This window comes from Acanthopagrus latus, chromosome 7 (assembly GCF_904848185.1).
Source record: "Acanthopagrus latus isolate v.2019 chromosome 7, fAcaLat1.1, whole genome shotgun sequence".
Lineage (NCBI taxonomy): Eukaryota > Metazoa > Chordata > Actinopteri > Spariformes > Sparidae > Acanthopagrus > Acanthopagrus latus.
This window is the reverse complement of record NC_051045.1, coordinates 22,481,538-22,503,755: the sequence shown is the minus strand read 5'-3', so window position 1 is coordinate 22,503,755 and position 22,218 is coordinate 22,481,538. Positions and strand designations below refer to the sequence as shown.

Here is a 22,218-nt window from a genome sequence, read left to right as displayed (position 1 = left end):
CAGACAGGAAGACAGTCAGGCCTATGTGAGTAGCGCGTGGGTCATTTTACTATTCCACACAGGCAGGGTTTGTTGGACAAGCATTCTGTCTATGATTTAAAGAGCTGGAAACATTTTTCACAAGATTGAAATTCCCAAGAAATTATAATATTGGACTTTTTAATGAAAAAATATTACATTCTAAATACAAAAGCATTAATTTTTGATGTAGCCCCAATAGGACTCACAGAAATTAGTGCCATTATAAAGAGGTGCCACGAGTCTTTAAAATCCCAGTGTGGCTATCTGTGATGCTGCTTCTCTTGTGCCTGTGGTCTCCGTCTACGGTCCCTTTGTACGTAGTCCGTATAATCCTCTTCACCCTGTGTATGCATAACAAATATGACAGATGAGATGCAGAACATAGACTATGAAGTCGGATTAACCAATATTATTAACACGGTTCACCAGAATAATACATCATACTAATATAAATGATAAATTATATGTAAATTATATTGATGCAGAAATATAATGTAACATTAAATAAATGTCCTTTAGGTTACTCTAAAAAAACAAAAACTAAAAATACATTGATTTGCAGAAATGATTCAACATTTTTTTGCCAGTTCACATAAACATTTTTTCAAGCACTGCATCAACAGTGCTTTTATTCAAAACTCTTCAAACTATTTCATCAGGCGGTGAAATACACTGTAGGCTCGGTCTTGTGAATCGGAGAATACTTTGACCTGAATCTGTCGTGGGGATCTTAAACCTTCTCCACCTGGGATACAAGTTTGAGAAGTTCGGTCTCATCCTGGGACCCACTCTAATGAACACACTGATATTCTGCCCCAGTTCTGGGGTCCCGATGGACAGAAAGTGCTTTCGGCCCTGCGCGCTGCTTCCGGGGAGACTCACTGACCTGTGAGGCTGCTGCATCCAGCAGATCCATAGTGGGGATTAGACAGCTGGCCTCACCCAGGAAACACATTAGGATGTGGAGCACGTCGGCCCAGCGTCCGACAGTCAGCATCAGGACCATCAAACCGCCGAGACGCACCGCCACTGTGTTCAGGACAGCCTGGCTGCCTGGCAGACGGTGCTGCTCCTCTGCAGAGGCAAGACGCAGCGTTAAAAGGCAAATGTTTGGCCAAAACGTATACAATTCAGGAGACGTCTATAGAGGAGTGATGATGGATGAATTAGCAGTCAGACAAGACAGGAGGGAGGCATCAGACTAATTAATAATTCTCTTCTGCCCTGAGAAGGGTTGATATCCCAGACTGATCAGTGTCTTATTAGCTCTGCCCCCTAATTTCTGAATTTACTTTACATGTTTCTCACCCTGCATGTACACAACCAACAGCGTGTAGCAGATAGTCAGTGGTGTCCAGAACCTGAGGGCCTCTGTCGCAGAGAGGAAGTGTTTATTGATGATTGATATTGCGGCCACCACAGCCACAGAGAAAGTAATGATCATCGCCCTGCACAGCATTGGCAGCAGGCAGCGGCCCGACGCGAGGAGGCCGATGCAAATGCCGCAGTAGCGCTGCGAGCTGTGGAGTCTATACAGAGCCATGACATGGTGCAGCAGGAGGGTGGCCTGCCGAGACAGGAACCAGCTGAGGGCTGCTGCCAGGAGCGAGCATAGCCAGCGCTGGGACGCCCCCTCGTGGAGAAAGTGCAAACCACAGCTCAGGGCACAGCCGAGAGTGAACTGGCTTTGAACTAACAGCTGCTGCAGAAATTTCTTGGACTCCTGGGAAATAAAGGAGCGTATGAATAGAAGTGATGGATGAATCAAAACAGATGATTGGCTCTGTGTTACAATAGATATCATGAGTCAACACGACATGATAGATGGCAGGAGTTAGAGGTGCAGCGTGGAAGACTTGACCATCTGTCGAATTCACACTCAGAACAAATCGGGGGCAGCATGTCATCAGAGTAAGTGCTAACTGCTGCCTACTGTAGCTGCATTTAGCCAATTAGCTCAGTTAGCCATGCAGCTAGCTGTCTGGATCAGGAGCTCAGGGACCAGGGAAGTGTTATCACAGCTAGCACAGGAGCTCTGGACTGGGACAGGTTGGGGCTGGCTAGATATCCTTGTTATTTTTAAAAATGTTTTTAACAATTCCTTTTTTCTCTCTCTCTCTCTCTCTCTCTTTTGACGTATTGCACCTTTAACTCAGCCGTAAGTTTGCCATAGAAGCAGCAAGCAAATCAGGCGATACACTTGAGTATCAGGTATATTTCTGTCATATTTGGTGTCTTACTGGTCCAGCTGTGACCCATCCAGAGAGTGCCCGAAGACAAAACTCCAGCACGACCAGGGAGGCAACACGGGAGCCCACCACAGCCAGAATCCCAGTCACGAAGAAAAACTGGAGCGTCTCAGGAAGTCCAACTTTAGTTTTCCTTTGTCCTCGGGGTGTCCTCTGATCTGATGTGTCTTTATCTTTTTGATCACTGTCACGAGAAGAGGAGAAGAAATCAAGTAAGGACACAAGTAAAACTAATAAGTGTCTGAACTATTTAGATGATGGTGGAAATCTTGTGAACCGGTCAGGTTATGCAGCGTAATGCCAAATGCATATTCATGCACAGAGCTGCTAATTAGACCATTCCCTCACCTCTCCTCCTCTAGAAATAAGTGCACTCTCAGCAGGGAGCACAGCACAGAGATCGCACAAGCTCCTACCAGTCCTGCGGGGTCACATAACACTGAATTTGCAACCAATAACATGCTCCAGCCATCCTCTGTAAACAACCTGTAGCAATATGGACGCCAGAGAAAATAAATAGATCTCACCTTGAAGCAAACAGTCCAGTGGATTTGTCTCTAGAGTCAGCCACCCTGGTAGGAAGGAAGTCGGAAGACGCGACGTGATAAACGAAAACATCTTGCCTCTTTTTACTTGAAGTGATGAATCATTTTACACTCTTTCTCTCAGACAATCACACACTCTGGAACCATGTTTTGTGGTTATTCCAGATCAGGCTGCAGTAACGTGAAGTATCTGCGTAGCTCTTCTGTTTATCTCAGCGCCTCGGCACTGAGCTTTGCTCATGCACAAGCCTGTACCAAAGGTCGTCTGAGTGCCGGCGAAGCAGAGGCCCTCAGCAGCGTGACTCATAACATGATAATAGAGGTTACTGCACCATGGGAAATACTTAAGACTCGTAAATTATGGCAGGCCCGATAGTTCTCTGAAGTAAAAATATTCATTCGCTCTGAAAAGGAGTTCCTCTCCCATAGCTCTCTGAAAAATCATGTTTAGCCCAGAGCAATATTACAAGTCAAGTTTGTACAATTATTATGAATCATCAAAATACAAATTTCAGAAGGCTGTATAATCTAAAATATTAAAACAATAATAATTAATATTTGATTTGGATGAAGAGAAACTCAGCACACACACACACACACACACACACACACACACAGCAGAGGGCAAAGGGGGGAACCTTGAAACTGCAGAGAGACCAACACATGAAGGCCCCTCTCTCTCAGGACAGACATGCAGCAGGTGCCATATGGTGTAGGTACACAAACAGTCCTGGTAGAGTTACGTTACGGACAAACTGCAATACAATATCAAGAGAACAACATTATAAAGAGGAGAGGGGCGTTTATGATTTTCATTCACACAAGATAATTTAGGGTCAAACATGCAACACAAAGGCAAAGTTTCAACCAAATGTCTTTATAAAATCACCAAGAAACCCATATTAGTTATGTACATTTTGTTTTGCCCGATCCTTCCTCTTCTGAGCTGAACTCCATTCATACATCTTAGTTTTGTGGAAATCCTTCGGCCCTAAAAACCTGTAGCCACCTTTGAAGGTGCAATATGAAACACTTTCCACCTGTCAAATGCATGCTCATTCTAATCCAAATAAAACAGTGGGCAGGGTGTCACACAGTAACTGCTAACTGCCGCTAAGTGTAGCTGCCATTAGCAAGTTATCTCAGTTTGTTGTGCAGGTATCATTATGGACTGGGGAGGAGGGAGGAGGGGGGATTTTCAGGGAATTCAGTGCCAAGGACATTCTAACTACACAGCCAGTTTCGGGTGGGGACAGAGAATGAATTAAAGCAGTTTGAATTAGGAGAGACTACTTAATGAAATAAAGATCATGTTTATTACAGCAGTTGATATGTGATGAGACAGTTACTGACAAAAAGTCTGTGGCACTTAGTAGGCTATCTACTTTAAAAAAAAAAAAAAAAAATGACAGCAGCAACACAACAGGAAGTACAGTGTAAGTGTGTTGCTGTGCTATTGGATAGATGTAACCAGCTGATATGTCAATTGACAACCCTAGATAATGACAGGTAATTCAATCATTAATAAGCAGGTTAGGGTTATGCGTGGCAGGAATAAATGACAGGATGATGTAAACTAAAGGCCTTAGCATACAAAAAGAATAATGTTCCTGACTGAACTTTCACTGGAGCGCTATTAAAAGAGAGAAACTTTAATTCAGAAGGTGTATGGTTGTATTTTGCAATTTAATAAGGACAGTCAGTGGAGGAAAAACTTACTTTCTTGCTTTGAATAATTTTATTTTGTTGATCTAACAAATGTACTGGGACCAGGATAGAAAAACAATGAATCTTTTTCACACTGAATATTTTCTTCAGACAGTGCATATCTAAGACATGTGCTGCAGATAAAGTGGGTATCGTGAGTGCATACTGAAGCCTCAAGGAACAGATCCCTTCTGGTTTCCTGCTGAGAAGGAGGCATCTGTGACAGTTTAAGGCCAGTGGATACATCTACAGAGATAAAATGAGTGCGTAGCTGAGATTGTGCAATTGCCTTTTCAATCTCACACACAAGAGGGCGCTGCTGTTATTCCAGCAGCAGCAGAGGTGCAGCTTGTTTAACTGCTTCATTGGACCCAAGGAACAAACTTGTGAGACAACACAGTGACCTTGAATTAAACCAAGACACATTTATTTTCATGAGGGGGAGGAAGTATCGAGGAAATCTAAAAGTGTTTATGTGTTTGGAGCTCACTGTGATGCAACTGGAGACTAAGGATCCACACAGGGCTTTAATTGCCCTTTATCACTCATATAAGACTCATATAAAGGAGGTGAAAGAGGAGAGCTTAGGGACAACCAATCGACAGGCTGACCTCGGTGAACACATGAACTATGATCAAGGTCTCGTACCAAGCAGGCGGCATAAAAGAGCTGGAGGGCAGAGCTTTCCAAGAGGGCTGTTGACTGTTTCACACTCATACAGGTGAGCACAGCTTGAATTATCGGAATGAGGGGATATGAAGTGAATTCTGCTCTAAAGCACTGTTTAGGAATCAGATTATCTTAATCTAGTTGATTTAGCTCCTTAACACTGTGAATACTGCCACATTATGTAAAAGACATATAGCAATACTTTAACTGCATCATTACATGTAGGCAGTGATTAATAGTACATTTACTCTAGCACTTACAGTTTTGAGGTACTTGTGCTTGAGTTTTTCTATTTTATGTTTCTTCTATCAGTTTATACTTTCCACTCCACTAAATTCTATTACAAATAGTGTACTTTTTACTCACTTTATTTATTTGGTAACTTTAGTTACTTTGCAGATTGCATACTGCATCAGAGCCAGAGTAGCACAGTTTTAAATGAAGTCATTTTATCAGAAAAAACCCTACTGATTTCAATGATCAGAAATATATGTACATACATGTATAATTTACTTCTTCTTTTGCATTTGTTAATCAAGTACATTTATTGCCAGAAAAATAACAGTTGATATTAAAATCAATGTAATATCAGATGCACTGAAGTACGTTTTGTGTACTTTCATTTTTTATCCAAGTAATATTTAAACACAATATATTCACTTTTACTCACGTAGGTACCTTTCACTACACTGCATGTAGATGATTAAAGCACAAAAAAGTTATCAAACAGCTTTAAGTCTCCTTTCACCTCTACACACAATCGGGTCCTATTCAACTCTGCCTTTTCTTATTTCTACTAGTCAAGATTCCTGTAAGGGCTTAACAGACATTTTGTCAGACACAGACTCTCTCCATCCTCAGTGTGTCTGAGTGAAAGACCATCGATTGTAGGCAGCAGATAAACCTCTGATCGGAGTGAGAAATGACCACCCACATGGACTCCCATGGTACCGGCAGCGTGCAATACGATCGCTGGAACGAGGACAACATCAACATGAATGTAGAGGGATCACAGTCCACAATGATGAGGTGAGACGAACTGACGGCTGACAAAAAGATGCAAGGATCAAATATTATGTTTTTGTTTAGCTTAAAAAAGGGGTTGATGCTGCTGTGGATATAGAGTTATAGGAAGATGTGGATGAGGTCAAACCACACAGTGGGACATGTCTGGATTACATTAACAATATAGGCTCAAATGGATCTTTCATTAAAAGGTCAAATATGGTTTAGTCAGAGTTGTATATGTCTGATAAGGCTATTGGCTGAGAAGCAATTTCATCCATCCATTCCGTTTAGACTTCCCCCTTTTGCACTTTGATCAACAAGGACACATGCTGTAACTGCAAGCATGAATGTGTTATTTTTATGACAACTAACCCAACAAACACTGTACCATCTATGAAAACATAGCATTAAATTCCCAAGTAACTTCAGTCCTCTAAGCTTTGTAAAGACTTTATAATCAAACCAACTGAGTAACACAGGGAGTAAACCAAAGCTGCTTGAACTGACTCTGCCTCGCTCTCTGCTCCATTCACAGGATCTACAGCAGACTGTGTGTCGGCAGCACTGGGATAGCGGTGAAGGCAGCAGGGGCTTTGGCTGCGCTGGTGTCCATGTACATCATAGGATACACGACAGGGTACTACATCCATAGGTGCTGATGATGGAGCCCTGCTGACAGAGGAAGGACATTTTGGAACGATTTAGATTCAAAACCCTTTTAAGACAGAACCTAAAAACAGCGTGCTCACAGGGAAGACTGACTTAGGATTTTTGTTTCATTCACTGACACTCAGTCGTCCTTGTCTTCAGTTTTACACATCATATTGAAAGTAATATAAAGATTTGTAAAGTATTATTTATTCTGAAAAATATACAGACAGAATTGTGGCCCAGTGGTCCTGGGTTTGATTCCCGTCTGTGTGGAGATTACGCGTTCTCCCCATGTTTCTGTGAGTTTCCTCTGAGTGCTCTAGTTTCTGCTCAGGGATGGGTTACATGCAGATAACGAGTTTCACTACTTTGTACAATTTAATGTGATCAAGATTTTACCTCTTCTTCTTGCCTTAATGGAAAATTGAGTCTTGCAACATGCATCAGCAAGGACTCAGCTGAATGTTAAAGAGAAAAGTATCAAACTGCATCTTGCAAGTGCGGTCATATTAACCACACATTCTATACTGCATACTGTCTGGTTTACGTATACTTTATATGGTGCAACAAAAACACTTTATCAAATCAATCACCACTGTAGAAAGCACTGTGTTGCAGGGCTTCATAGTGAGTTGCATCACCACGCTGCTGCCATTGTCTCTAGAATCACGGTCATTTCCTCTGTGGGCTTGTTGGAGGGTCCAACTGCTCAAGGCCTCACTGTTGTGACTTGCAGTTGAGGGGTCTTCTCAGTTTGTGCTCAATACCAACTTTTTCAGAGATTTCCTCCCATGTTTACAGTATTTTGTATTTGGTAGCATTGCCTTTAAACTGTATGACTTGGCTCAAAAGTTTTGGGTATCCTTCCACAAGCTTCTCACAACAGTTAAGGCCACTCCGAAACATTAACCTTGTTGTACTTAAAGCCACTTTGTAACTCATTTGGCAGTATGCTCAGGGTCATTGTTCATTTGGAAGACCCATTTGTACCCAAGCTTTAACTTCCTGGCTGACATCTTGAGATGTTGCTTCAATATTTGTACATGTTGTACAATGTTCTTTCCCTACGATGCAATCTGTTTTGTGAAGGTCACCAGTCCCTCCTGCAGCAAAGCACCCCCACACTTTACAGTTGGTGTGGGGTTCTCAGGCTTGCAAGTTTCCCCCATTTTTCATCAAAGTAACGACAGTCATTGTGGCCAAACAGTTCAGTTTTAATTTTATCAGACTACAGGACATGTCTCCAAATGTGTTTTTATCTTCGTCCCTGTGTGCATTTACAAACTGTAATCTGGCTTTTTTATGTTGCTTTGGGAATAATGGCTACTTCCTCGCTGAGTGGCCTTTCAGCCCATGTTGCTTCAGGACTCGTTTCACTGTGGATAATGACACTCTTTTACCAGCTTCAGCCAGCATCTTCACAAGGACTTTTGCTTTTGTTCTGGGGTTGATACACACTTCCCAACAAAGCACATTGATCTCAAGAACCCGTCTCCTTCCTGAGTGATATGGTGGCTAGACATTCCCATGGTATTTATATTTAAGTATAATTGTTTGGACAGATGAACTTGGCACCTTCAAGCATCTGGAATTTGTACCCAAGGATGAACCAGGAAGTCCATGATTCTTTTCCTGATATCTTTCTTTTGACTTTCCCATGATGTCACACAAGGAAGCAGTGTGTTTGAGGTGTGCCTTACAGTACATCCACAGGTGTGCCTGTAATTAACGCAAATGTTGTCAGTTAACCTATCAGAAGCTTCCAAAAGCCATGACATCATCATCTGGGCTTTCCCAAATTGTTTAAAGGTAAAGTAATATTAGTGTATGTAAACTTATGACTTGTAATTAAAAAATTGTCTTAAACATGTTCTCTGTCATTTTTCTGGCATTTAGCAAAAATAAATAATTTTGGTAATCCTAACTGATGTAAAACAGGAAAAGTTTAATCTTATTTAATGTCAGAAGGTGAGAAAAAAAGGCTGTAAAAAGGTGTAAAAGTGAATGATATAGCTTTTTTTATGCAAGAAAACCTGTGTCAAAATAACAGCCTCCTATTGGCCGAGCAGGTTAAATTTTGGAAGAATAAAAGGAGTCAGTTGTTAAGAACACTAATACAAAAGAAAATTCCTGCTTCAATACACCTTAAGACAGAGGTTGCTGATGTTTTTATTACAATTCAATACTTTTACACATATTACTTATCAGAGGTAAAAATTACATTATTTCTTCTGTCAAACCATCAAAACTTTGAATATGTCACATCACAATGGACACAACCATTACTGCATGTTGTAAATGTGCATGAGAAAACACAACAAGCTCCTTTTCATTCCATAGGAACCCACCCAAAACTTTCACACTGTATTCCTGACCAACACTGTGACTCAGTGGGACATGATAGTGGGTGAAAAGAAAACTGTCCTTCAAACAGAACAAGATTATCTAACCTCTGCAGCTGAATAGACAACATCTAGGGAGCATTAGCAAAAGAGACACAGAGGGAGGATATTTTTACAGTGAAGATACCACACAGCTGAGGATTGAACTGACACCAGTGGTTTGTGCTGTAGAAGCTGGTGGTGGTAGAAGAGTATTTTTGTACCAGTATATTCAATGTCCCCTGTAATTTTACTGCCATGGTGCAACAACTACATTTGGATCATCATGTTACACTGAAGATCTGAACTGAAAGCATTTAATCACAATACATGACAATAAAAAACAAGCATGTACATGCATAGTTGTATGGATTGCAGTCAAATCACATGAAGATGTCAAATAGTCTTGGACAGATTTGATTCTCAGTGAAACTTCAGCTGTGTCCTTCAATCAATTTTACCTTGCAGCATAATGTGCACACCTCACACTTCCTTCTTGATGTCAACAAAAACGTGTTTCAAAATTGTATGATGTTTTTACACTTTGTTCCACCGTGACAGTCACTTCCTTCTAAAGAGCGAGGAGCTACGTTTTCTGGGCTCTCTCTTCCACGTAGAGCTGCATCTGTCAAAGGCAGAGAATGATCGGCAATCAATATCAGCAAACTGGGTGAAAAGACATTAAATTTAAGAAGGAAAGAAAAAGAAGAAGAATTAGAGTTAAACCTCGCTTTAAATTTGGTGACTTAGATATTTGTCTTTGACCAGATATACTGAACAGTGAGTGGGATGTTTCTGCTCACTTTTACTATGTCAGATGTCATTGTCTTTAGTGGGATCAATCTTGGCTCCTGCATGTGGACCTCCTGCTCATCAGCAACTATCCACGGAAAATCCTTAATAGGGGAAAAGCAAAAATTTGAGCCAACACATCAGTGTAACCATTTACTGTTTATATATCATCAGTGCTGATTACAGTACTATCAATACACAAACATGCTGATCTGTTAATATCAGAAGTTGTACATCACAAGTTAATCCTAAGGTTTATTTAAAAACCTCACCTTGATGACTTGAACCTTCTCCATGTTGCGTGTAGCGGCATCTCTGGTGTGTACTAGGACTGTAAAGGAACAACCTGTGACAAAAAAAAACAAAAACAAAACAACCACAGGTCACAACTAAGTCTTGTCACACCTGAACATCTTTTACATGTCATATCATCTACTTAATCAAGTCACTGTCACTGCAAGCTGCTTCTCAATCACTGCTCGCTGAAATTTCAGCTCATCTAGCTTATGAGAGGTCACTCACTTCTTTGAATGGTCAATAAGGTGTCTCAGAGACTTGTGTAGGAGCCAGACAAATGTCACGTCCTAAACTACACCTCACAGGTCTGTCGTATGTGTCTGTCATGTACTTCTCTTTACGTAAACATTACTTCCATTACCTGGTGGGTTGTTATTTAAAACAGCATCACACACACTGATCTTCAGGATGAATGCCCTCAGCAGCTGCTCCACATGTGTCAGTAATGTGTCTGAGCTGTAACAACAAAACCACAGGCAGTTAAGGACCGTGATAACCACAACAAATGTACCACATGATAAGCATTTATACTCAATATCAATTGATTACAAAAAGACAAATTACTAAAACCTGATAGACAGCAGTGTTGGTTGGGAAATCTCAAACACAAATCTCTCCACTGGATGATGCTCTTTGTCCATGATGACAACGACCACCTTCTCTGCATCATTCTGACAGAGAAACAGAAGACTTTAGCAGTGTGCACACAAATGTGGTAAGAGATGACACTTGACCCTTACATTTACCTCAGCATCAGGTCAAGACTTACCTTCTCAATAAGTGGCTTAACACAGTGAAGTGTATCTTGGATATACTGATTCAGCTCTGGGTGACATGACATCTTGAAATAAACACAGAAAAAACAAAAAGAGCAGTATGAGGAGATACAAATAGGAAAGCCTTACAATTACAGGTAAATAGTAATTCATGTGTTACCTGCACAGGTACATTATATTTCTTTCTCTTCTGAAATATTCCAGAGGGATAAACTTCACGGACATACAGGATGAGATGAATAGCGACCTCCAGGAACTCGCACAGGATGTCAGCAACGACTGGAAAAGAGGAATTAACGGTATAATAATATCTCTTCTGCAAGAAGTTTGTTCTTGTATTGTGACAGGTTTCCACCAAACTCAATGCAAATTTCCGGCAATTTAGTACCTCCATGTTGGTTTAAGATTACAGGGTACAGCAAGTAAATTTAGGGAGAATCTACAGATATAAACAGCCCACTTGTATTGAGCTACGCCGAATGAACCAGCATATATTCATGATTGATCTCATTTATGTTAGTGGCTTTTCTACTCATAAGCAGGGTCAAATTTAATAGCCAAAGAAATTAACTGGATCTTGTAGAGATATTCGTTGACAAAATAGGGGCTATGTACCACGGCAAGAGGTAGGACGGTTCACAGTTTCACGCAAATGGTTAGTTTGGTCATCTTACCTTGTCCAAAATTGAGGTCTTGCCTTGTCAGAGTTGTCATATTTTCTTTCCTAAAAGCTGTCAAATGAAACTGCCAATTTTCTAGCTAGCTAAAGTTAGCACAGCAGCGGTCCGTCAAGCGTTCATTATCGACTTGTTTTTGTTGTCAGAACGACGATGACAACCACTGGGAAAGGAAGATAAAAATGCCAGTTTTAACAACGATTAACAGTGAATGAATAAAAACACTAATGCAGACTTAAAAACGAACTGAGGATATAATTAATTTCACGGCGCGATCCGCGGCTTTTTCCCTCCGTTACAAAAGCTTAGAGCATCGAGGCGCACTACATTGACGTCACTGTGTTTACAAGCTGCTTACCGCCCACTAGTGATGACGTTGCATGGTGGCCCCTTACAATTGTTTTGTGATTCTGGAGGTTATTTTAAGTTTTATTGAACAATTGACAGAAAATACATCTTCAGTACACCAGACTCGGATGTGGATTCCATAGAAAAGCATCTTTTTTTCTTAATGCAGCCACATTTATTTGTTAAACCTCTTTCAAAGTGAATGAAACAAAGTCAGACCATCACTGTTGCATGACTATTTAATTGTATTTTAATTCTTCTTCTGTGCTCGATTTATTTCATCCTGCAGTGTAGCTGACTTTATTCTTTTATTTGTTTTAATTTCACTAAAACTTTGTATTTATTTGAAATAATTTTCTTCTGGGGCGGCTGTAGCTCAGCAGATAGAGCAGGTCGACTAGTGATCGGAAGGTCGCTGGTCCAAATCCTGGCTCCAGGCAGGGCTGAGCTGTATGTCGAAGTGTCCTTGAGCAAGATACTGAACCCCATGTTGCTCATCAGTGAGGGCCCTGTGATGAGATGCTGACTTGTCCAGGGAGTACCCTGCCCTCGCCCTGAGATAAGGCTGGGATTGGCTCCAGCAGCAACACCCTGCCACCCCATGGAAAGGGATGAGCGGTTACGGACCGTGACATGACATAATTTTCTTCTTTATTCAGCAGCAGGATTGACAAATGAACACACCCAAATAAAAGCTCTATTCAAGGGAGAGATGTTTATGTTGTTTAGTGACAGCCCCAAATCATCCCTTAGTGATGTCATGGGTGATGGGTCAGGTGCACCACCACTGGCTTTTTTACTGAAACGCTATTGATTCACTCCAGTTATGTGGACAAAGTCTGACTCTTTTAATGTGTTCACTGGCAAAGACAAGACTAATACTAGGGACACTCTTACAATGAGGTGACACTTTCAGACGATAGGCAGGGTGGTCTAATTCAACAAACATTATTTTTTTAATGACGTATTGCCAATGCACATATAACCTGGTTAACTATATGTGCAGTTTAACAGTTTTTACACGCGACAGGTATCTTTTAAGATAGATAAGATAGATAGATTTAGGATTTAAGACAGGCTAACGTTGTCACCACAAAAGTCAAATAAAGACTTGTGGAAAATAACACGCTTAGAATAGCCGTTGTGTGGAAAAAAAGCCATTCGGTGTTTCCACTTCTATTAGTTTAACAGGGTTTTGCCCTCACCTTTGAGTTTGAACACATACTGTCTGCCATTTATTAACTATCCGGCTGCCAGACCAGTCAGGTCGCTCTATAGGCTGCCTGCTGTATATCTGCATCCTCAGGTGTTCTTTGTAACAGGTCAGACACTTGGTCATTGCAGGTTGTGGAGCTGTGCAAGCCATGCCTTTTTTGGACTTTGTAGCTGGAAGCATTTCAGGTAAAAAGAAAATAATTAAATTAAATTTTACTTTACTACACAAGCTAACAGAATTGGGACATTAACATCCCATTGTTGGTTATTGCAGGTGCAGTGGGAATTGCAGTTGGACATCCAGTAGACACCGTGAAGGTTGCATGACACACACAACACATAAACGTGACTAAATGCATAAAATGATCTTTTTCTGACTCCTCGTGTTTCCATGGTAGGTGCGTCTGCAGGCCCAGTCTGTGTATAAAGGGATATTTCACTGTGTTGCTAAAACATACTCTCATGAAGGGGTAGGTTTCTTGTTCTCTTCAGTTGTCTCACCAGATATCACTGCATAAACACTCAGTCTCCACTAGAAATCACAGGAGAGGATTGATGCACGATTATCTGTGTATGATTTCAGCTCCGTGGATTCTTCAAGGGCATGGCGTTTCCAGTGATGACTACAGGCCTCGCCAATTCCGTTGTCTTTGGCAGTTACAGTAATGCTTTAGATTACCTCACGCAGTCTCAGCGCAGTGACAGAAGTCAAGGCAAACCAGCCACTGCTGCACAGATCTTCACAGCCGGCTGCTTCTCAGGCCTGGTGCAGGTAACAACACCTGACGTTCACTGGCTGGTTTCTCCAGAGCCCCCTGCAGGATCATAGGTGCAGATATTACAGGCATGATGTCTGTTAGGGCTCTTAAGGACAACAAGTGCTATGAAACTGACCACTCTCAGGGTGTGAAACATTTTCAATCACAGAGAGAATAGCAAATTATTTCTAGTTTCATGTATTCTGTGTTCCCACCTACTATAAGGCAGGTGTAGAGGAAGAGCACCACAAAAAAGTTCAGAGAAAAGTGTAAAGTACTTATGGCCATTGGAGGTTGCAATATTTATTACATACCAACAAACAAAAGTCCTGGTCAGTTAAGAATGTGTTTGACCAAGACAGCAGCCAGTGGAGAGGTCAGTTAGTTTTTAGTCTCAGTTGGTTTGAGTCTTTTCATGGGATTTGTTGTAACTGCCAACGCTTGAAACTAGATAGGGTGATAACGATTATTACTTTGGATGGACTGCCCCTTTAACTTGATCTGCTTTCAGGTGTTTGTATGTGCACCCATTGACCTGGTGAAGGTGCGTCTGCAGGGTCAAACAACAGCAGAGCGATACCGTGGACCCATTCATTGTGTTGGTGTCATCCTGAGGGAGGAGGGACCCAGGGGTCTGTACCGAGGAGGGCTGGCCCTCGCCCTGAGGGACGTACCCTGCCATGGACTCTACTTTATGCCTTATGAGGTCACTCGAAGGGCTCTGACTGAGACTGGCAAAGAGCCAGGTCAGTTTTGGAGACAACAGCACAGACCACCATTGACGATGCACTCCAGCAGTGCCATATCACTCACTGTGGACGTGACAGAATAAATAACCCAAAACTTTGCATCAAAACTGTTCAAAGCCAGAAGTAGTGCAAATTTGTGACAGTATGCTCCAATATATAAATCTGCAACCCGGGTATGTTATCACATTAGAATAAGAAATGAAAAAGCTTGCAGAGCTCCGTGAGGGCCCCAGGGGTTTCGGTGGTCACCTTTGCTGACACATAAAGGGAGATTCCTTTCACCTGGTTCATCTCAGCTTCTCTAAGGGACCTTAAGATGTATTAAAGGAGACATGTTAAGCTTTTTTCTTTTTTCCTTACAATGTGTATTTGCTTATCTCTAGATTTGAATTCTACCAGATAAGTGTTATCAACAAATAAGTGAAGACTACTTGCTTGGTAGTACAAAAAAAAAGCACACGTGACTTCAAAGATTTAAATTACTAAACCTTTATGTCCTCAGGTACATTTGCAATATTAATAGCTGGTGGCGTGGCAGGCGTGACCACCTGGTCATTTGCTACACCCATGGACGTGGTGAAAGCCCGGCTCCAAATGTCGGGGGCGGGCGGCCGAGTGTACACCGGGGTCCTCCACTGCATGAGAGTGAGCGTCAGAGAGGAGGGAGTGAGGGTCTTTTTCAAAGGCCTCCTACTGAACGGTCTGAGGGCCTTCCCCGTCAACGCCGTCACCTTCCTCAGCTACGAGAGACTGATGAGGCTCTTCTGTCCACCGGCGACATGACCTCACTGTTGACAATGACACTCCTGATTATACAAAGTGAGCGGACTTCCCATGGTGTGAAAATTTCCCCATACATACACAAATTGACTGTAGTTCAGATATTCCCTGTGTTTTTTCAACATCATTAGTTGAAACTGTGCCAGATTTAGTTGTTTTCAGTTACTGAACCTGAAATACTGTTTTAAACTTTTTAAAGTCTGAATGAATGGCTCCAGCTCCAGAGTCTTTTGATGGAAGATTATCAGGTTTAAGATGCTCATGTTTACTGGAAATCACTTCAATTTGACTTGACAAAATGTGAATGCAAACAGTATAACTTTGTGTTTTCAGTTTGACCATTCCATTCTTGTGAACACAATATCTCAAGACCACCTTTAGGTAATGTCTTGAAATTGGCACAAATGTGCACTTGCACTGAGGAATGAAATAGATTACTTTTTGGTGGTCAGAGGTTACTGTGACCTTTATCTAATGAAATATATGATGAGTACAAGATGCTTAATAGGATAAAATGATGGAACAATTACATTTAATATCCAAAACTTCAAAGGTCAGTTTTACAGTGACATCATGATGTTCTGCAAAAAATGTTCGGGCCATTTTTCTGCATCATCGCTCAGGAACAGCGACTCAACCAGTGTGCTGAGGCAAACAACTGCCAGGTGGTAACTTTAGGTTTTGTTGTTTTTTTTTTTCAAAAATAATTTTAATTCTGTCAACTGGCCAGAAAAAGTAAAAGTGATTTTTTCTTTATAAATACTGTGACAACTGAGAATGGTTGTTCTTGCAAATTTTTTAAAATGACGTTATCTTGAGATCCCATGTTAAGTATGTTGTAAAGTCGTTATGTTAGTTTCAAATGATAAAAAAAAAAAATTTCTTGAAAAAAATTAAAGCTTGTCGAGCTAACTTAATGTATCATGAAAAAATAAATGTTGTTTTCTTAAGATCACAGGATAATCATGGTGAACTTGATCCCCTAAATACATTTACATCCTACAGCCATGAACTATGCCCAGTCACACCTGTGGTTAGACCTGTATCCTGCAAAACATCCACAAGCAGATATCAGCCATGAACCGATGTCCTTGCAGAGGCAATGGTGATGGTCTAAATAAATAAACTTCCACAATTTGGACCTCATACTATCAGCTTGGAGCTTGTGTTGCTCTGACAAGTCCAACCACTCACCTGAAAAATCCTTTCACAATGCCAGTGATGAATTGTGTAAAATTTATCTTCTTTCTTAAGATAAATAAACTCTTTAACACCCTCTGGCATTAGCGTTTCTTTTTTTTTCTTACTTTATAGATAATGTGGTTCTCAGCAGGACAGTGAAGCTACAAACATAGTGATCTCAGAGAATATGATGCATTGCTCTAGATCAACCTAGTCAACGTTGAGCACGAGCACAACATTAAACATCTACAGAGGTAAAATGACACGTACACATCAATGCAGCAGTAGTGGTAATCCAAAAACAGACAAGTAAATGTTCTACTTCCTTTTAAAACGGAAGTTTATTTTGAAAGTGCCCTATGTGCCTGCAAACTGAGAAAGTGACAACATGGAGGGAGAGGCGGTGATAACTCACAGAGAGAGTAACAGGAGTCTAGCATCAGTCGAGAGGGTCACACAGGTAAATTCATTGCATTCATGTGTGTCCAATAGTTTTGAGATTTTGCTAGTCTTCCGGTGCACGTTAATGCTTTAAGCTAATGCACTGTTTGGTCCTCTGTGTGCTTTAAGTGCAGCTCTTTCATTGCTAACTAATGTGTTAACAGACTCACAATAAAGTCACCCCGGGCTAACTCCTTTGTGCCGCTGCAATACTACAACTGGACAGGCTAGCATAGCACTAACGGAGGTAAAGTCAAATGACGAGTTGTGGAAAATGTTTCGATAATTAATTGTCACTGTTAAATCTTGTTTTCTGTAGTACTTTGGTGTCATCAACACCTCGAAGCCGGACATTGCCTCCAGTCATAAACAGTACTAACTATCCGGCTGCCAGACCGGTCAGGTCGCTCTATAGGCTGCCTGCTGTATATCTGCATCCTCAGGTGTTCTTTGTAACAGGTCAGACACTTGGTCATTGCAGGTTGTGGAGCTGTGGAAGTCATGCCTTTTTTGGAATTCATAGCTGGAAGCATTTCAGGTAAAAGCAATATAATATAATATAATGTAATATAATATAATATAATATAATATAATAATAGTTATTGTAACAGTAAATATATTGTAGTCAGTGTTTCCCCATGATGAAGTAGTTTGTAGGTGGTGTCACACGCCTCCAGTTTATTTTGCAAAGTCTATGCACTTTGCAAAATAAACTGGAGGTTTTCTCTATTTTATGTGTCTGCTGACAGCAGAGGAACTCTGCAGGGGTACATAAAGCACATATGAGTTGTGATGAGCCAGTCTTTTGAACTCATCTGAAAATGTCAGTCTGCACGGGCGAAAACCTGATATCACCTTCAGATGGGACAACTTGCATCACATTTTCTCAAGAGCGACTTGAAGAGGACACCAAATGTAGTGGTGAATATCAAACACCTCGTCAGATAACAAATGAATGAACTACATTCATACTGCCAACACTGGTAGTTGGGTTTACAGCAGAAAACTGGCGAGGAAAATAATTTGTTTTCCAGGATAGGGGGGTCCTGTCCCCCCCAAACCCCTCAGGACTTACGCCTATGCGATTTGACAAACAATTTAATTTTTTTTTCGATCCTATCACCCACGTGGTAGTCATTTATTTCTGCTGGTTGACTGTTTACCACCAGTCGGTGACAGATTATATCCACTGTCACTCATTCATCCTCCCAGTTATTCATTGTTAATGCTCCTTTTGTTCTAAAATGAATTAGCATTATCAAACAGTGCTGATTTACTTCAGTGATGAATGAAACTTAAATCCATGGTTATATTCTATGAATCCTGAATCCCATTTATGAAGCATCAGTAGCAAGAATAAAAATGTAACTTAAGACTCTAAAGTTATGAGACGGAGTCCTCTCGTCTCCTTTCCTTTGTTTTACTTGCTTTTACTCACAGGTGTGTTCATTGACTGAGATATGAAGCGTCCATAGCGCAAAATAATATAACGTCAGAGGTGACACTCTCCTCTCTCCCCCTCCTCAGCAGCAGCGGTCAGTTTTCATCAGCTTCTGATTATATGTAGGGGAAACACTGATGCCTTTATATGAGGAGAATTGATATGTCCTTGTTGGTTATTGCAGGTTCAGCGGGAGTGGCAGTTGGACATCCAATAGACACTGTGAAGGTTGTAAAACACTTGAAAAAAATGAACATGTCTAATGCGCTAAACATTTTTTTTTTCAAACTCCTCATGTTTAATTTGTAGGTGCGTCTGCAGGCCCAGTCTGTGTATAAAGGGATGTTTCACTGTGTTGCTAAAACATACTCTCATGAAGGGGTAGGTTTCCTGTTATCTTAACTTGTTTCACCAGATATCACTGCATAAACACTCAGTCTCCACTAAAAATCACAGGAGAGGATTGATGCATGATTATCTGTGTATGATTTCAGCTCCGTGGATTCTTCAAGGGCATGGCGTTTCCAGTGATGACTACAGGCCTCGTCAATTCCGTTGTCTTTGGCAGTTACAGTAATGCTTTAGATTACCTCACGCAGTCTCAGCGCAGTGACAGAAGTCAAGTCAAACCAGCCACTGCTGCACAGATCTTCACGGCCGGCTGCTTCTCAGGCCTGGTGCAGGTAACAACACCTGACGTTCACTGGCTGGCTTCATCCAAAGCCCCCTGCAGGATCATAGGTGCAGATATTCACTCTCAGGGTGTTAAGCCTCTTCATTCACAGAGAGAACAGCAAATGATTTGTAGTTTTATAGTTTTATTCCTTGTTTTAGAGACCTCTAAGGAGCGCTCAGATGTTGTGTGAAAATAAAAGTAGAGTGCTACTGCCCTCAAGAGGTTGCAGTCCCACAAAAAAAAAGTCATGGTTCAGAACAGGGTTACGAATATTGTTTGACCTGAGACAGGCATCAGTGTAGAGGCCAAGGGTTCATGAGAATCAAAAGTTCAGCAATCACCCATGTAAGTTTTAATAGTGCGTGAGTTCAAGGGGAAAATTGGTACTTGATTTAAAAGTCCCCATCATTCGATAATAAGCATGTTCCACCCGCAGTCGGGCCTTCAACAGTCCCTTCAGAACTGGCACCGGCTCCAGATTGGCAGCCTGAGCCTGTTTTCTGTGAATCAGCCACAATGACGGCTTTGAAGAACCAGATAGCAAGTCCAAGAGTGTGTGGACAGTCTTTTTGTTGGCACAGTATTTTAGCCCTGTTCACAATCAGAACGTCCCCTGGAGGTCTGCCGTCTGTTTTTCACTGGGCCACTTGTACAGAGACTGCCTGCTGCTTTTCAGGGAAATGTCTGGGCTGAAAAACTAAGTCAGGGGGCACCAAAATATTAGGATTTGTTCCAAGAAAATCATGAATACTATACTTTAAGTGCAACTTAAGGAAAATCGGCCCATAAGTCTTTGAGATACTATGTCATCGATCTAAGTGTTAGCTGAGAGTGACACAGTATGAAATATGCTATGCAGATTAAGTCTAGTTATAATTTGGGTGGACTGACCCTTTAATGTGATCGCTTTCAGGTGTTTGTATGTGCACCCATTGACCTGGTGAAGGTGCGTCTGCAGGGTCAAACATCAGCTGAGCGATACCGTGGATCCATTCACTGTGTTGGTGTCATCCTGAGGGAGGAGGGACCCAGGGGTCTGTACCGAGGAGGGCTGGCCCTCGCCCTGAGGGACGTACCCTGCTATGGACTCTACTTCCTGCCTTACGAGGTCACTCGAAAGGCTCTGACTGAGACTGGCAAAGAGCCAGGTCAGCCAGTTTCCTTCTGTCAAAATAACAGATGAAATGTTTGAGATAATACAAAATCAAACATGATGAGAAACTAAACCAAACGCTTAACTTTCTTCGTAAAATTGATTTGATACTATGAGAATACCGTGAGATACTTAAGTAGAGATCATAAGTTGACACATCGTTACGATTCAAGACTAATTATAAGATGCTAAAGTTGGACTTAAGAGTAAAGTAAATTTAGTAAATCTCCTTATTTTAATACATGTATTACCTATTTACACAGTATCTCACGTTTTAGTAACGCACACTTTTGTGTATTCTAGAATAATTTTCTTTGAGTTTTGTCCTTTTTCTGGATGAAACAGAAACCTCACTGATCAACGTCAAGCTGGACAGAGCTTTTGTTAAAGTAAAACTCACGGCAAAAAGCAATCAAGGCTTTATTTGCAATTGAATAGGAGTCACACCTTCGCGTAAAAGCATAATTACGACAAAAGAGGCACTTTAAAGATTTACCGTACTGTAATTGCTATTTTTGAAATGTTCTCAATGCTCGTGTTCATGTGTAGAGACTCTGGTGATACAACGAGCAAAGTTTGATGCTGTGTCGAGCCTTCTTAGCATTTTAAAAATAGCCCAAAAACGAAACTACGGTAAATCTTAAAAGTGCCTCTTTGATTGTAATTATGCTTTTACATGAAGGTTTGACTCATATACATACACAAATAAAGCCTTGGTTGCTTTTTGGCGAGAGTTTCACTTTAACTACGGTCCAGGAGAAAGTTTGGTTTTAGTTTAGCTTGGTTTATCGTGGTATTTACAATAATTCTTAAGGACTTAACATATTTACATTATGCACCAAACCTTTTTGTCCTTAGGTACATTTGCAATATTGATGGCTGGTGGCATGGCAGGTGTGATCACCTGGGCCTTCGCTACCCCCATGGATGTTGTGAAAGCTCGGCTGCAGATGTCAGGGGCCGGCGGCCGAGTGTACACCGGCTTCATCCACTGCATGAGAGTGAGCGTCAGAGAGGAGGGAGTGAGGGTCTTTTTCAAAGGCCTCCTACTGAACGGTCTGAGGGCCTTCCCCGTCAACGCCGTCACCTTCCTCAGCTACGAGAGACTGATGAGGCTCTTCTGTCCACCGGCGACATGACCTCACTGTTGACAATGACACTCCTTTTCTTGCAGGTCTTCCCATGGTTTGGACATTTCACTTTAAGTACACAAACTGACTGTGGGTCAGACAATCTCAGGGTATTTTAACGCAGTTGAAACAGTCTCAATTTTAGTTTTTTTTAAATATTGAATCTGAAATATTGTTTTTAAACTTTTAAAGTCTGAATGGATTAAGTCAACTCTAATGCAGCTAGTGTCAGAAACCTCAACACACTTTATGATGGATATTTATGTGATAAAAATGTTCATATTCAGCTCCAGCAGAGTCTCCTGTGACTTGAAACGCTTATGATGGAAGATGAGGAAATGTGAATGTAAACATGTTAAGTTTTCACAATAGTTTTTTTTTTCTTAATTTCATTTTATCACTGTGAAAGTGGCTTCCATATAAATAAACAATTCTACAGAAGCCGAGAAGGGCCATCCTTTCAATAATTTTCTCATGCCGTAATCTCGAGGTAAAACCTGAGATGATTGTTTTAGTTTCTTGTGAGGACGAGTTAATGTATGAAAGGTTGGAATAATTCATCACAATGAAAC

General features: G+C 41.1%; 4 protein-coding genes across 7 annotated transcripts; 2 read left to right on the top strand and 2 right to left on the bottom strand.

Annotated features, from left to right (window-relative positions):
- Positions 1 to 125: 125 nt before the first annotated feature.
- tmem82 (transmembrane protein 82) lies at positions 126 to 3,083 on the bottom strand. The gene is made up of 6 exons (XM_037102766.1): positions 2,798 to 3,083; positions 2,619 to 2,691; positions 2,262 to 2,454; positions 1,330 to 1,744; positions 908 to 1,095; positions 126 to 362 (listed from the first exon to the last, which is right to left on the bottom strand). Exons 1-6 carry the CDS (start codon positions 2,886 to 2,888, stop codon positions 282 to 284), a joined length of 1,041 nt encoding a protein of 346 aa, XP_036958661.1. The 5' UTR covers positions 2,889 to 3,083; the 3' UTR covers positions 126 to 281.
- Positions 3,084 to 5,089: 2,006 nt separating this feature from the next.
- smim1 (small integral membrane protein 1) lies at positions 5,090 to 8,718 on the top strand. The gene is made up of 3 exons (XM_037102767.1): positions 5,090 to 5,243; positions 6,053 to 6,220; positions 6,735 to 8,718. Exons 2-3 carry the CDS (start codon positions 6,114 to 6,116, stop codon positions 6,856 to 6,858), a joined length of 231 nt encoding a protein of 76 aa, XP_036958662.1. The 5' UTR covers positions 5,090 to 5,243; positions 6,053 to 6,113; the 3' UTR covers positions 6,859 to 8,718.
- A 273-nt stretch (positions 8,719 to 8,991) lies between these two features.
- Positions 8,992 to 12,108, bottom strand: mad2l2 (mitotic arrest deficient 2 like 2). Its single transcript, XM_037103834.1, has 8 exons — positions 11,771 to 12,108; positions 11,257 to 11,375; positions 11,090 to 11,161; positions 10,891 to 10,991; positions 10,682 to 10,776; positions 10,296 to 10,369; positions 10,035 to 10,127; positions 8,992 to 9,856 (listed from the first exon to the last, which is right to left on the bottom strand). The coding sequence occupies exons 1-8, from the start codon at positions 11,808 to 11,810 to the stop codon at positions 9,818 to 9,820; spliced, it is 633 nt and encodes a 210-aa protein (XP_036959729.1). The 5' UTR covers positions 11,811 to 12,108; the 3' UTR covers positions 8,992 to 9,817.
- Positions 11,317 to 22,092, top strand: LOC119022675 (solute carrier family 25 member 45). Of its 4 annotated transcripts, none has more exons than XM_037103832.1 (9): positions 17,161 to 17,265; positions 17,411 to 17,493; positions 17,728 to 17,784; positions 17,999 to 18,167; positions 18,872 to 18,915; positions 18,997 to 19,068; positions 19,182 to 19,370; positions 20,277 to 20,511; positions 21,375 to 22,092. In XM_037103832.1, exons 4-9 carry the CDS (start codon positions 18,068 to 18,070, stop codon positions 21,653 to 21,655), a joined length of 921 nt encoding a protein of 306 aa, XP_036959727.1. In that variant the 5' UTR covers positions 17,161 to 17,265; positions 17,411 to 17,493; positions 17,728 to 17,784; positions 17,999 to 18,067; the 3' UTR covers positions 21,656 to 22,092. The 4 variants fall into 4 exon arrangements, with proteins under 4 accessions (XP_036959725.1, XP_036959727.1, XP_036959726.1 ...); XM_037103831.1 differs by having other exon boundaries at positions 17,996 to 18,167; XM_037103833.1 differs by lacking the exon at positions 17,999 to 18,167.
- Positions 22,093 to 22,218: the final 126 nt, after the last annotated feature.